Source organism: Setaria italica, chromosome IV (genome assembly GCF_000263155.2).
Source record: "Setaria italica strain Yugu1 chromosome IV, Setaria_italica_v2.0, whole genome shotgun sequence".
Classification (NCBI taxonomy): Eukaryota; Viridiplantae; Streptophyta; class Magnoliopsida; order Poales; family Poaceae; genus Setaria; species Setaria italica.
In genome coordinates this window covers 34,146,016-34,159,973 of record NC_028453.1, presented here as the reverse complement: position 1 = coordinate 34,159,973, position 13,958 = coordinate 34,146,016, and the positions used below count along the sequence as shown (strand labels likewise).

At 44.6% G+C, this 13,958-nt stretch overlaps 2 protein-coding genes across 3 annotated transcripts; one reads left to right on the top strand and one right to left on the bottom strand.

The window, feature by feature from the left end:
• Nucleotides 1-511: 511 nt before the first annotated feature.
• LOC101758377 (EIN3-binding F-box protein 1) lies at nucleotides 512-3,459 on the top strand. The gene is made up of 2 exons (XM_004965876.4): nucleotides 512-778; nucleotides 900-3,459. The coding sequence occupies exons 1-2, from the start codon at nucleotides 754-756 to the stop codon at nucleotides 2,759-2,761; spliced, it is 1,887 nt and encodes a 628-aa protein (XP_004965933.1). The 5' UTR covers nucleotides 512-753; the 3' UTR covers nucleotides 2,762-3,459.
• Nucleotides 3,460-5,047: 1,588 nt separating this feature from the next.
• Nucleotides 5,048-11,558, bottom strand: LOC101757697 (CBL-interacting protein kinase 24). 2 transcript variants are annotated; one of them, XM_004965874.3, is made up of 14 exons: nucleotides 11,097-11,556; nucleotides 10,003-10,065; nucleotides 9,789-9,860; nucleotides 8,940-9,047; nucleotides 8,778-8,852; nucleotides 8,655-8,708; nucleotides 8,080-8,205; nucleotides 7,870-7,959; nucleotides 7,423-7,545; nucleotides 7,139-7,258; nucleotides 5,875-5,991; nucleotides 5,734-5,790; nucleotides 5,574-5,648; nucleotides 5,048-5,415 (listed from the first exon to the last, which is right to left on the bottom strand). In XM_004965874.3, the coding sequence occupies exons 1-14, from the start codon at nucleotides 11,268-11,270 to the stop codon at nucleotides 5,311-5,313; spliced, it is 1,359 nt and encodes a 452-aa protein (XP_004965931.1). In that variant the 5' UTR covers nucleotides 11,271-11,556; the 3' UTR covers nucleotides 5,048-5,310. The 2 variants fall into 2 exon arrangements, with proteins under 2 accessions (XP_004965931.1, XP_022681776.1); XM_022826041.1 differs by having other exon boundaries at nucleotides 8,655-8,852; nucleotides 11,097-11,558.
• Nucleotides 11,559-13,958: the final 2,400 nt, after the last annotated feature.

Below are 13,958 nucleotides of genomic sequence, written 5' to 3'. Positions count from 1 at the left end.
TAGCCTCCACTTATGTAATGGGTTTTGTAAATAGTCTACATTTAATACTTCTAATTAGTATCTAAACACAGGTGCTAAAAATAAGAAAAAAAACCAAACCTGGCCTAAGCAAAGTTCCAATTGATTGAGATGGAGTAAATCTCTTCCTCTTAAGCCTCGTATTGCCGAACCTCACCCTCGAAATCCTTATTCCTAACTATTAACTAACGGGGAAAACTACTTTTGCCAGTAGAGAAGAGTAAAGGCTAGCCGGAGTTTAAAAGGCAGGCAAGCTACTGTTGAATGAAAAAATGGGGTGCCAGACGTGATTTTCAACATCCACCCCCGACTGGACTGAGCTAGAGAAGAGAGAGAGGGAGAGGGAGAGAGAGAGAGAGAGAGAAGAGATTCAATGAACCGGGCAGAATGGCGAGCAGATCCAGATGACAGGGGGAGAGGGGGTACGAACGGCGCCCAACTTGGACAAGTTGCCTTCCGGGTTCGCCACCACATAAAAAGCCAGCGCCACCGGGCACTCCTCCCCCATCGCACCACCCACCTCCCTCCTCCTTCCCCAACCCGTCCCCCTCCCACCTCCTCCTCCTCCTCCGCCATTTTTTCCCTGTCGCGGCAAGGCGATAGGGTTCGGCGTTTCTTCCCCCAACCCTCCGATCAACTGGTGCTGTTCCTTCTCTTCCTTCCTGTTCTTGCGCCGGCGTTCTTGGAGCAGGCTCCGGCTTCTTCCGCGGCGTTCTTGGCCTTTGGCGGCTCGACATGTCTCCGTTCCAGGGATACAGAGGTAAAGGTCCTTGCTTTTTGGTTGAAGGGTGATTTTATGAAGATATGTAGTTGCAGATGTGGGGATTGGGCTTCGTCTTGGCTTGTGTGCTTACCGATTTCTGCCTCGTTTCTTGGATCAGGTGATGGCGCTCTCGCCGGCGTCCGGTCGCGGAAGCGCGTGTTCGCGTCGGCGGCCGCTGAGCCCGCCGTGACGGCCGCGCCCAAGCGGCAGAAGCGGAGGGAGGAGCCGTCCCTGGACGCGCTCCCGGACGAGTGCCTCTTCGAGGTCCTCCGCCGCGTGCGGGGCGCCCGCGCGCGCTGCGCCTCGGCCTGCGTCTCCCGCCGCTGGCTCGCGCTCCTCGCAGGCATCCGCGCCTCCGAGGCCGTGCTCGCCCCGCCCGCCCCCGCCGTGCCGGACCTCAACCAGGAGTACCTCGGCGGCGAGGACGACGACGAGGCCGACCTCATGGACCACGACGGCGACGCCCGCGAGAGGACCCTCGAGGGCAAGGAGGCCACGGACGCGCGCCTCACGGCGGCGGCCGTCGCCGGCCGCCTTTCCGCCGTCTCCGTCCGCGGGAGCCACCCGGCGCGCGGCGTCACTGACGCCGGCGTCTCCGCGCTCGCCCGCGGCTGCCCGGCCCTCCGGTCCCTTTCCCTGTGGGATGTTCCACAGGTGACGGACGCCGGGCTCGCCGAGATCGCCGCCGAGTGCCACGCGCTGGAGCGGCTTGACGTCACTGGTTGCCCGCTGGTCACGGACAAGGCCCTTATTGCCGTCGCTCAGGGGTGCCCGGAGTTGAAGTCGTTGACCATCGAGGCGTGCTCTGGTGTTGCCAACGAGGGTCTCAAGGCAATTGGCCGGAGCTGCACGAAGCTGCAGGCGGTGAACATCAAGAACTGCGCTCATGTTGATGATCAGGGTGTGTCTGGCCTCGTCTGCTCCGCAACCGCTTCATTGGCCAAGGTCCGGCTCCAGGGTCTGAGCATTACTGATGCTTCTCTCGCGGTGATTGGGTACTATGGGAAGGCAATCACAGACCTCACCCTCGCTCGCCTCCCAGCAGTTGGTGAGAGGGGATTTTGGGTGATGGCCAATGCCATGGGCCTTCAGAAGCTCAGATGTATGACTGTCACCTCCTGCCCGGGACTCACGGATCTTGCTCTTGCATCTGTTGCCAAGTTCAGCCCAAGTTTGAAGCTTGTTAACCTCAAGAAGTGCAGCAAGGTCTCAGATGGTTGCCTCAAGGAATTCGCCGAATCAGCAAGGGTTCTGGAGAACCTGCAGATTGAGGAATGCAACAAGGTTACTCTCATGGGCATTCTTGCTTTCCTCCTCAACTGCAGTCCGAAGTTTAAGGCTCTCTCTTTGGTCAAATGCATTGGGATCAAGGACATCTGCTCTGCACCTGCACAGCTTCCAGTATGCAAGTCGCTTCGCTCCCTGACCATCAAGGATTGCCCGGGTTTCACAGATGCCAGCTTGGCCATGGTGGGCATGATCTGCCCTCAGTTGGAGAATGTCAATTTGAGCGGCCTTGGTGCAGTCACCGACAATGGCTTCCTTCCATTGATCAAGAGTTCTGAGAGCGGGCTGGTCAATGTTGATTTGAATGGCTGTGAGAATCTCACAGATGCAGCTGTTTCTGCCTTGGTGAAGGCACATGGTGCTTCTCTTGCACACCTTAGCCTTGAGGGCTGCAGTAGGATTACTGATGCAAGCCTGTTTGCAATCTCTGAGAGCTGCAGCCAGCTTGCTGAGCTTGATCTTTCAAACTGCATGGTCAGCGACTATGGTGTTGCAGTCTTGGCGGCAGCAAAGCAGCTCAAGCTTCGCATCCTCTCACTTTCTGGTTGCATGAAGGTCACCCAGAAGAGTGTTCCTTTCTTAGGCAGCATGTCTTCATCCTTGGAAGGACTCAATCTCCAGTTCAACTTCATCGGCAACCACAACATCGCCTCACTGGAGAAGCAGCTCTGGCGGTGCGACATCCTTGCTTAGAGCAACAAGAAGGCGATTAGTTGCTGGAGATGCTGGGTCAACCTTCTCCAGATGCAAATATACAACCGTAGCGGTAGTACTTCAGTCCATGCTTCATAGTTGAGTCTGGTTTCCGGCTCGTGTTTGTGCCATGGTGGGTCTCCTGTTTGTCTTAGGGCCTGGTTGTTTTCCTGAGGGGGCATTTTTTGCCGAGGCTGTTTTTTTGCAGGTGTCCTCATGTGAGGATGTCTGTTCCTTGAGCCTTCGGCAGCCATTACCATGGTGCCCTGCCCCCTCCATCCCAACCTAAGCCCTTGTGATCAGAGTCACCTCACCATGCAGTTTCTCAAGTCGTGTTTGGAGCTCAAGTATTGTCAAGTGTGTCTTCTTTCCAGTACTACTCTGGTTATAGAGTTTGCAGACATCAACGCCTCTTTGAGTTTGTAGCCCCGGTATCTTCAATGTCTGGGTGTCTGCAACCTCGTCGAGTTCAGTTTGTTGGTCACGGATGGTTGCTGGTTCGCAGTGTCGGTAGGGTTTGCCTATGTGCTTGGGGATCTGGCCTTTGCAAGGCTCATTCTGTAGAGCCTTTGCCATGACAACCCTGTGCGGTTGTTTTTCTCCTCCAGATATGATTTTGCAGGCAGGTGATTGTTTGATACACTGTAACCTTTGCAACCTTCTGAAGATAAATAAAGCTTGTGTTCCCTTTCAAGTCATGTGCCCTGTGAACATATCATTAGTAGTTTAGTACCATGCTTGTGCTATTACATTATGTTAAGGCAATGATCCTGTTTATATGACTATGGCTAGGAAGTTTCTGTGAATTCCTTGTGGATTGTATCAGCGACCCTGGGATGATGAGCAGGGGCTGCTGCCTTGTTTAACTGAAACCAGCCAGGGCTGTTCATTCAGTCAGGCTTGGCTTGTAAAGCATGCCTTCCTAGAACTGAGCGGCCTGAAGAAATCATTGGTCAGTTGTTGCGCATCAGTGCTTAATCTTCTTGGCCAAGATCATGGTAACCGAGTTCTGAAAATGTTCGATCAAATACTGCTCTTCCGACCAAGTGAAATGATCATAAAAAAAGTCAGTCATTATATGTGCTTCTTGAGTCGAGCTGGTCGGGAGAGCTATGCACTCAAAGACCATGCTGCCTCTAGAATACCAAAAATGAGTTTATATTCATTTCAAAAACTCCTTTAACTCAACTATCAAGATTTGTATCCAAAACCCCCTGTCAAAACTATCCACAGCTTCAAGGTCAGCCATGAACCCTGGAGCCCTGACCATGAGAAGTCACTGCGCGTTGCCGTTGGCCTGTCCTGTGCACTTGTTCGCCTCCCCGGCAGCTGCCAAGCAAGCGCCGGTTGACCCGGCCGCTACCACGTTCATCCTCCCTGGCCTCTGCCCCTCCTTTTTTTCCTCGCTGCGTCCTGTGCCGCTCCCCTGTACCGGCTGGTTCCGTGGTTCATGCACTTGGCCCCCTTTTCCTTTCCTGATGCCCCGGACCTGCCTGCCTGCCTGCGTCACCGGCGTGACGCAACGCAAGAGGGCCGGAGAAAAGGTAGCCGGCCAGCCGTGTCTTTGAATACACGCTTTCGCGTCTCATGAGGGCTTGCTTGACGTTTGGGCAGGGGAGGGACGGCCAGGTTCCGTTCATCTGAACTTGATAGGCTGAGAGGTTTGTGGCGAACTACATGGCACTGACAGCGAGGGTTGCACTGTCACTGTGCTAATGCTCGACTTGATGTTCTTGCGTCGATGAAACGGGCCTAAAGAAGATGCTTCGCATCACTGTTCGCCTGCACGGCCGTGTCCCGTGTAGCTCGTTTAACCAACCTACGTAGAGTAGTGGCTAACCGTGTTACTTTAACCACCCCTTTATCTCATTTAATGTCTGTTTAACCCATTTAACTGACCGTCTAGCCCGATTTAACAATGCTTCATATTAGTGCACTTCTTTGCTCTATTTATCACAATTCACAAATCTAAACTCATTGTGTACGAATTGTCAAAGACTGCACTCTTGGACGCACAACTTTGACTTTACCATCATCTGACTTGTAGGGTGGTTCGCTTGTCAGATGAGGGAGTGTGGCTGGCATGCAAGAGCACCCTGTCACATAGCACCGAAGTGACAGTGTAAAGCATGCGTACTCTTGTGATAAGGACTTCGTTTAAAGAAAAAACGCGATAAGGGCATAAGGGTGCACATAAGTGCTGTGGTAATTTGGCCCGTACGTGTAGTTTTCGGAATAGAAATTTCTTCCCAACAACCAATTTTAACGCCCACAAGCCATCCCAGCTCAGTCTGGAGAATCTTTTGATGCCCTTCAACAGATCAGATGATCTTTGGATCTTTCAAGCATGCATTTACAAGATTAGGCATGAGCACATGAGCCAGCTTATTTCCTGGATGCATACACAAGGAATTGATTCTAACGGGAATCCAGGTCCATATTACGTACAGGCTGCACAACTGGCACTATACAGACTATCTACACTAGCATCACTACAATACGAACATCCGGTGATGCAAGCTGCCTCGTCTGATCTACTAAAGACACAGCTATGGTACACATCTCGTGGTCGTCCTCAGCAGTGTGGATTTCGCAGAAACTTCGATTGGCCTCCAGATTATGCTGTCGAGTTTGCTGCATAAGTTCTTGTAGAACTGCGATGAGTTTGCGATGCAAGTTAGTAGCAGCCATTAGAAGACTCAAATCACAAGGCAGGCAAAATGGAGAAAAGAACATTTTAACTAGTACTTTGTTGATGGCCAACAGCCAACAATATGATTAGTATAAAGGATGAGATGCAAACAGAACAGACCCTGTGGTATTCCAGAGTTTCACCAGCAACCTTTCGAACATCAACCATGTACAGAGAAGGAGCAACTTCAAAAATCTGTGAGAATTCACTTCAAAGCATGAGAATGATGCATAACGTTGTGTACAGACCAGTTAAGAACTGAAGGGCTGCACGACCTCACCTCCAGAACAACAGCAAATTGGCCCATCCTGTTTGGTGATGTGCCTTCGAGCCGTAGCTGCAAAGTTAATAAATATGTATCAGCACATGAAGATTAACAAAAGCTAAATGTTTATCCAGCAAGTGTTCGCTTCAAGTGGACCTTGTAATTCTGGGAATGGACCTTGAGACCCATAGACTCAGCAACAACTTCGATCGTAGCTACTATAGTCATAGCTGGTTTTCTCGAGACAAAACGGGTCTGGCGCTTCACAAACTCCTACAAATGGAAAATTCAAGTGATGCAAAAGGCATTTGACCAAATAAATGCCTGACATCCATAAGCATTGAGATGTGAATAAAGAAATGGCACGCACCCACATATTAAAGAGATGATGAAATAAAAGAAGCAAGCACAAAACAATCAATGCCTACATGTAGATAAAAATGAAATGTAGGTATGTCTTCTGCGACATGAATTAATCACAATTCCCATGTGATCAATTGCAGCGGGCAAATACTTCTCAACACTGAAGAAGTTGATTTAAATACGATAGTTGCTTAAATCTTGTTTGTAATAAGATGTTTAATTATTTGGTTTGGTTTTGCTACTGAACGAAGCATAGTCATGCAAAACTGTTATTTGAATGGTGTTTAAATCTGATTTTGCCACTAAAATGTGTGAAAGCTCAGTGCACAAGTATTGTAGGATGGTATCCCAGTCTGTCACATACTCACATATTTTGTTTTCAACATAACTTCATAAGCATGGCCAAGGTTTCGTCCTTGGTCCATAATAGTTGCATAAATGTTAAATCAATATCAATCAATTAGGATAATTAAATAACTGATGGTACAAGAACAAACAGGAAGAGGAGAAAAAACAGGTCAGGTTACATCGTGTTTGTTAAATAGGAAATATGCTACTAGTTCATTTTTTTTCTCAAGAGTACTCTAGGGAATTGGGGGGAATAGTAGACAACAGCAGCAAAGTAGCAGGTAGCACAGAAGTGGTATAAAACATTAATGATGGGAAAAAGAGCTGACAGGTTAAATTCATATCTTCACACAAACATTTCAAACTTCACTGTGCTAATTAATAGCGCCATATTAACTGATCATGCGTGGTTACATTCACACTAACAGAAACCACATGGCACTGTTGATAGTGACCATAGGATATGCTTTGTTATTTATATTTAAGATTAGATTGAGTTATTTCTTTAATTCTAGGGATTACTTTTTTAAGGGTCAAGTCAATCCATCTACAAAAGGATGGGATTGTCTCTTTAGATTAAGAATTCTCCCTCTCCCAGCACTTAATCGGTTGCCGGACATTGGCATGTTGTACTACTTGGGTTCAGGGCCACTAAAGTATGAAAATGACAATTGTCCACTATGCTGGACTAAATGGAGCTACAAATTACCTGTTGCCTATCAAACAATGCTGAGAGATCCAAACCTTGAGATAGTGTAATCATCTCAAAGGCATTCATCATAAGAGGACCACCATCCTTGTGAGTTACCTCCTCAGATACATACTTGTCCTGAAAAAAGAAACATAGTATAAAATCAACTGCAGAAACAAATAAGAAAAACTTCGGCTTCAAATGGACAATAGAACAATAGGGATCTTTCTGGCGACTCTGAAAGGAGATAAATGTTTTTCCATAACATGCTTGGATCAACCAATTAATACTGTACCACAAACCTCAATATTGTCAAAAACTGCCTGAACATCATCCAGGCTGACATTTTCATCTTCACCACGCCTAATAGCTACATAGTTCTTCTTAAACCATGGGTCAGCCCTTATTTCTTCAATAGTGATACGCTGGAAAGAAACAGCTCGGAGGCATGAGAAATGGTACCATCAATTTATTTGTGAATACAGACAACTGAAATGGTACATGATAGGTAAAGATGCTTTGAAAGAAATGTATATAAGTTGTTGTGGCAAGTTCTTAAATTGAACTGGTATATGGGATTTCTCAAACGCATATCAGAACATCAATACAAACAAATATATGACAAAATACTTATAAAGGTAATTAACAGAGCAACTGTTGATCAAAATCTTCTGAAAGCTTAAAGTCACGCGATAAACTTTGTTTCAAATGCAAACACTGGAACGAAATAAGCTTGTGCTTTTACTTACAGTTTTTGGATTTGGATCAAGTATTCTCTGAATCAATGAGCTGGCTCCTGGAGAGAACCAATATGGACATGAATACTGAGCTGCAGTTATCTTGATACAAAGTAAGGGGAGAGAGGTTTCAGTGTTACATGAGCCAAGTAATTATGTGAATCAACAATTTTAGGAGACAATGATATATGCAGAATTGCACAATTGAAAAGAAGCTGATACCTTTTCATACAAGCTTGGAAGGTCATTTTCCTCAAAGGGAAGGTAACCAGCCATTAAAACATAGAGAATAACACCACATGACCAAATATCTGCTGCTGATCCGTCATATCCATTGCTGCCTAGCACCTAAAATATTGATACAAGTTAAAGATACAGAACATATACGTACTGAGACACTCATAATTTTATGTGAAAATGGTGTGAAAGATACGACGATGACAGGCACAAGCGAAATTAATGACGAACGTGCAACTAACTACAGCTTGGAATGAACATGGCAAACACAATACACAATTTTCCATTACAAAAGAACAGCATCCTCCACGATTCCTGAACCTAACCCTCAGTCCCTCACCTCCATGCTCAAGGAACCCTTAACTTATTATGCATAAATTTTGTACCAGATCTTCTTGAATCAATGGCAGAGCTCCCGCCGGTCAAAAGAAAATCTTAACAGATCATTTATGCGTATAATGTAGTGTACAATGATTTTTGTTTGATCTTGTTTCAGTAGAGAGCATTTCACCCAGCACAAATGTTTAGACGACTTGGTAACTTTTAGCAATAGTTCGTACCTCAGGAGCAACATAATTTGGGGTTCCACATTTTGTGTGAAGAAGGCCTACTCCCTGGGGGAAGCTCCTTATCAGCACAATAATATAAGTCGGCAGCAGAAGAATAGAAATTACAAAACTTACATTCTGAGACAGTGTGCTAAGTCCAAAATCAGAAACTTTTAAGTTTCCACGTGCATCAAGAAGCAGATTCTCAGGCTACAACACAAAGCCCATATTGTCAGTGTGAGAAATGCAATAAATGAATGGCTAAAATGACACTTTCATCAATTATCGAGGAGAGACCTTCAAATCCCTATGATAAACTCCTTTACTGTGGCAATAATCAATGGCATCAATAAGCTGCTGGAAGTACTTGCCGGCTTCATTCTCACGAAGCTTCCCATGGTGGGCCTACAAATATTTGATCTTATCAGCTACCATAGATCAATATTCATAAAAAGGGTGTAGGAATAGGAATCAAGTGGGGTGCACCCATTCAAATTCTTCTCAAATTTGGGTGCCTATTTCTTCTAAATATCAAAGTCACCTAGTTCCTTCTAGATTCATCAAGTGTTTTAATTCAAAAAAGGGATTAATATCATCAAAAAGGATTCAAGGATATGTTAAAAAGTGACCTATGCTCCCCAAAAACACAGTTGCAGAAACCCTCAAGCATCTTTGGTCACCAATGGATTGACTTGAATTCTCATTTACTTGAAAACTTGTGATTTGTTTGTCTGAATCATATAAGAATTTTCCTCATAAAAGCTACAGGCAGGAATTGTTTATTGAATCATGGTTCATAGGTACTGGGCTTATCTGTTGGGTACAAGTTTCTTGTAGAATGGTTGATAACATGGTATCAAAGAATATTTCACATACAGAAACACAGTCCTAATAACAAAAAAAAAAGGCATAGTTCTCGGTTTATTAAAAAATGGTATATTTCAAGTAGGGCAGCAATTAGTGTTATTATAATTTAGGAGAAGGAACACTTAAAATCAACTACTGATACTTTAGCATAAAACTGAAGCTAGTTGTGACTAATTCTGATTACTGCACAAATCTGCTAGAAATATATGACGGTATAGGATGCAGCAATAGACAATTAAGCTACTTAATTGGGCATGTCAGAGAACACAAGATTCTTACAATTCTATCAAACAGTTCACCTCCAGTGATAAGTTCCAAGATTATGTATATCTTTGTCTTCCCAGCCAACACCTACAAAGTAATGAAAATGCTAGTAAAGAAGGCAAACTAGGTGATATAGAGTGTTAAAATTTGTACAAGTACAGTTTCAGTATAATACGATTAGATAGGTAAAATAGAGAAAATTATAAGCACCTTACAGCACACCACATACCTCATTAAGCCTAACTATGTTGGGATGTCTTACGATCTTCATTATTGATATTTCCCTTTTGATCTGGCAGCAAACAAGTAGTAAGCTCATTGGAGCAAGGAAATAAAAAACATCAATTTTTTAGCAAACTCACAAAAGATATCCATTTAAGTGGTACGAGTTAATCCACAATTCTTAAGAAAAGAAGATATTGTTTTGCAGGCTTGTAGTATTTTGATGGGTGCAAGACTTGACGCTTTGCTTCGCTAGTGGTTTACTGGTTTTACTTTGGCTATGTAGTAATAGTTGGTATGATAACATATCAAACCTGAAATGCAGCTCTCTGTTGCTGTCATATACTATTTTGCACTTTACCATTTTGGCTTGATGACTTTTATTTGCTTAATAAAATTTAGGTCTATCCGCTGTGGGAAAAAAAAAAGGCGATGGTGATCAGGCTGGACAAACTTCCCTTTCTAAGTTTCCAGTCATTTACAATTTATATAAGCAGCGAAAATAGCGAATGTCCACTCTCATGAAAACAGAACCTCTGAAAGCCCAAAATGGCTGAATCAACCAGGTCCACGCTAATCTCACAAGGTATATTCAGTTTCCCAAAACAGAACCTCTGAAAGCCCAAAATTCCGCAATGATCCGGCCCCTCCTCCTAATGTTTCCCTCAAAAGGAACATCATAGTTGAAATTGAGTGCGAGGATAAGGTGGTAGTTTTTTTTTCTGTTGAGAAAAGAAATAGACGAAAAAAGACAAGTGACGGTGCTTGGGGTAAAATTTAGCAGATGGGATTACTGTGTGGCTCGCGTTGCTCTCCAGGTATATTCGGCTCGGCCCCGCTCCGGAATTCCCCACACTTGTTCGACGGCAAATTCAATGATCCCGTCCCGTACTAGGCAGCTCGGTCGGGATCGAAAAGAAAGAGGCAGCATGAATCAAGCTCAAATGGCCTCCACCTCACCCACCGCAAAACAAATAATAATAATAAAATTCGAGCTCAAACGGGGAGTAGCAATCCAATTTGACTTCGTGATGTTCTATCGCCAAGCCGAAAATGGGGGCAGGGAGCGGATGAGGACGGGGCGATGCGGAGCGGAGGTACCTGGTGGAGCATGCGGTGGGATAGGATGGTCTCCTTGTCGAGCACCTTCATGGCGACGGCGGCGCCGGTCTCGGCGTCGACGGCGAACTTGACCTTGGCGAAGGTGCCCTGCCCGATGGTGCGCCCCACCTCGTACCTCCCCACCCGCTTCTTCCGCGCCGCCGCGCTCGCCATTCCTCGGGCCTCTCCTGGCGTCTCCCCACGCGCCCGTCAGGTGTCCGGGGGCTCGGGTTCTTGCTGCCGTGCGTCTGCGCGCCAGCGCGGGCGATGCGGTGCGATGTGACGGCTCGAGGTGGGACTGGAAGGTGAGGCCGGGGACGGGGACGGGGACGGGGACGGGGACGGGGGTTCGCGTCGCGTGCGGTGAGAACTGGTCGGCGGGGTGGTCGCTGGCTGGCTGGCTCGACGCTGTATATAGAAACGACGAGCGGCGCCGTCGCGCCCGTCAGCAGCAGGGGCCTTCGGTGGGGGTAACAGGTCATTGCAGCTTTTAGCTTTGGGCTTTTTAAGGTGTGTGTGTGTGGCGTGCGTGACCCCTGTGAACTGAAAAGAAATGGTATTCTGAGGAAAAGAGGAAAGAAATGATAGCCAATTTTGATCTAAAATTACAAGTTATTGCTGGTACGTACATGATCCTTTATTTCAAGCCAAATTATTTTGTTTTGTTTTTTGTTAGTGATATACTCCCTCCATCCCAAATTATAAGTCGCTTTGACTTTTTTGATACATTCACTTTACTATGTATATAGATATAATAATATATCTAGATGCATAGCAAAGTGGATGTAAAAAAACTCAAAGCGACTTGTAATTTGGGATGAAGGGAGTATACGTTGAGAAATTTTAGAATAGTTTAGCATGCACTCCCAAATACTTGACGCTTCACGTTTTGCCCCTATAAAAATACTATTGAAATGCTTTAGAAACACTTAAAAATAAATAGTTTTATGATGGTGTTTTAGTCATTTCGACCTAGATAGAAAAATTGGTCATCTTGGTTATGCATTGGTTAAAGTTGCCAAGTACTCTAAGAAAACAGAGATTAGTACATTCAGTCGTGAATTATCACGCGCATGTATGTGAGCTCAGCATGTAGGTATTTATGAACTAAGATAATAATAATGAAATGTGCTAGCTCCGGCCGGAATTAATTGACGTTGCGAACAGCCAAACAATTTGCGACACCTAACATATTGCCGTCGAAAATGTCAAATAATACTGACGGTATGGAGGGAATATATGGTACGTACTATAATAAGCAGCATTAAAAGTCAACAACAATCATGAACTGGATTAAGAAGATGTCCCTACACGCAGCATTAAAAGTCAATAGCAATCATAATTTAGTTCGGAACCTAATTAGGAGAACTAAACATGAGCTAATTATAAAACTAATTGCAGAACTCCTCGACTAATTCGTGAGGCAAATCTATTAAGCCTAATTAATTCATCATTAGCAAAAGTTACTGTAGCACCACATTGTCAAATCATGGACTAATTAGGCTTAATAGATTTGTCTCGCGATGTGACTCCATCTGTGCAATTAGTTTTGTAATTAGTCTATATTTAATACTTCTAATCAGTATCAAACATATGATGTGATAGGTGCTAAACTTCAGCCGGTGGTATCCAAACACCGGTTTAGGATCCGGTAAAGATAGTCTTGGTACTTGCCGTTGATATTCGTGTAGGCTTTTGTAGCAATGACGCAAGCTAGGTATGGGAAAAATCGCGACTAGTTACAAGCTATCGCTGGTACGTACATGATCCTTTATTTCAAGCCAAATTATTTTTTATTTTTGTTAGTAATATATGTTAGCTCGTGCTTCCAAATATTCGACACTTCAGGTTTTCCGAAACATACTTTCATGTTTTGGCCCTGTACAAATACTCCATCCATTTATATTTACAAGGTATAATATGACTTGACACGATTTTCCAAATAACATTTTGACCAATTTATTTACGTAGTAGATTTTATAAGGTGTTCTTATAGTCATAGTGACTAGAATTGCATGCCTGATCTATCATAACAGCTAGACTTGTGCTATGTTCATGCCCTTAGACTTCTTGTGTTGATAGGTAGGATTATGATATGGTTTAATACTGTGTAAGGTGGGGGGTTCTCGGGAGTCGGACCGGAGGTGGTGGTTTAAAGATGCTTTGTATGAGAACCATGAGTTTGCTTGCCATCTAGCTAGAACTATAACATATGCATAGTATAGGCTTTGCTCTGGATGAGTTACCTCTTGTTCATATCTGCTCTTGCTTCATGTCTATATTCATCCCTATTCACAATCATCTTGCAACTAGAATCATGTTTCCCAATGTTTAGCTAGATCATGTGACCTTATTTCCACGGATTGATAAATCTTGAGGGAATACTCTAAAAAAAAGCTACAACTGATCCGTGCGCTTGCGGTTCAAACTGGCGCGCTAACAGCCATCAATAAGTTTTTCTGGAACCGTTGCCGGGAAACAAGTGATCAAGTTTTAGATTAACTTTTGCATCTGTAAATATTTTTCTTGTTCATAATGCTCATGTGAATATTTTTCTTGTATATTCTTGATCTTGTATAGTTCTTGTATATGTTTTTCTAACCCTATTCTGCGATGGACTTGTGCCTCTTAAAAAAATATTTTCTTTTCTTTTTATGCATGGAAAAAAATAAAAATTGCAGGAAAATCAAGGGAGCAACTGCAGCAGAAACATCAATAGTTAAGGACAAAGAACCACCACTCAGCACTCCATCGAACAGTTCAGCTGAACCTCAACAACGAGCAACAATGGGAGAACAGCCCGAACGCAAGCTTAGCGAGCTTTGAACACTGAACATCAATGACCTGCCGATCTTGAACATA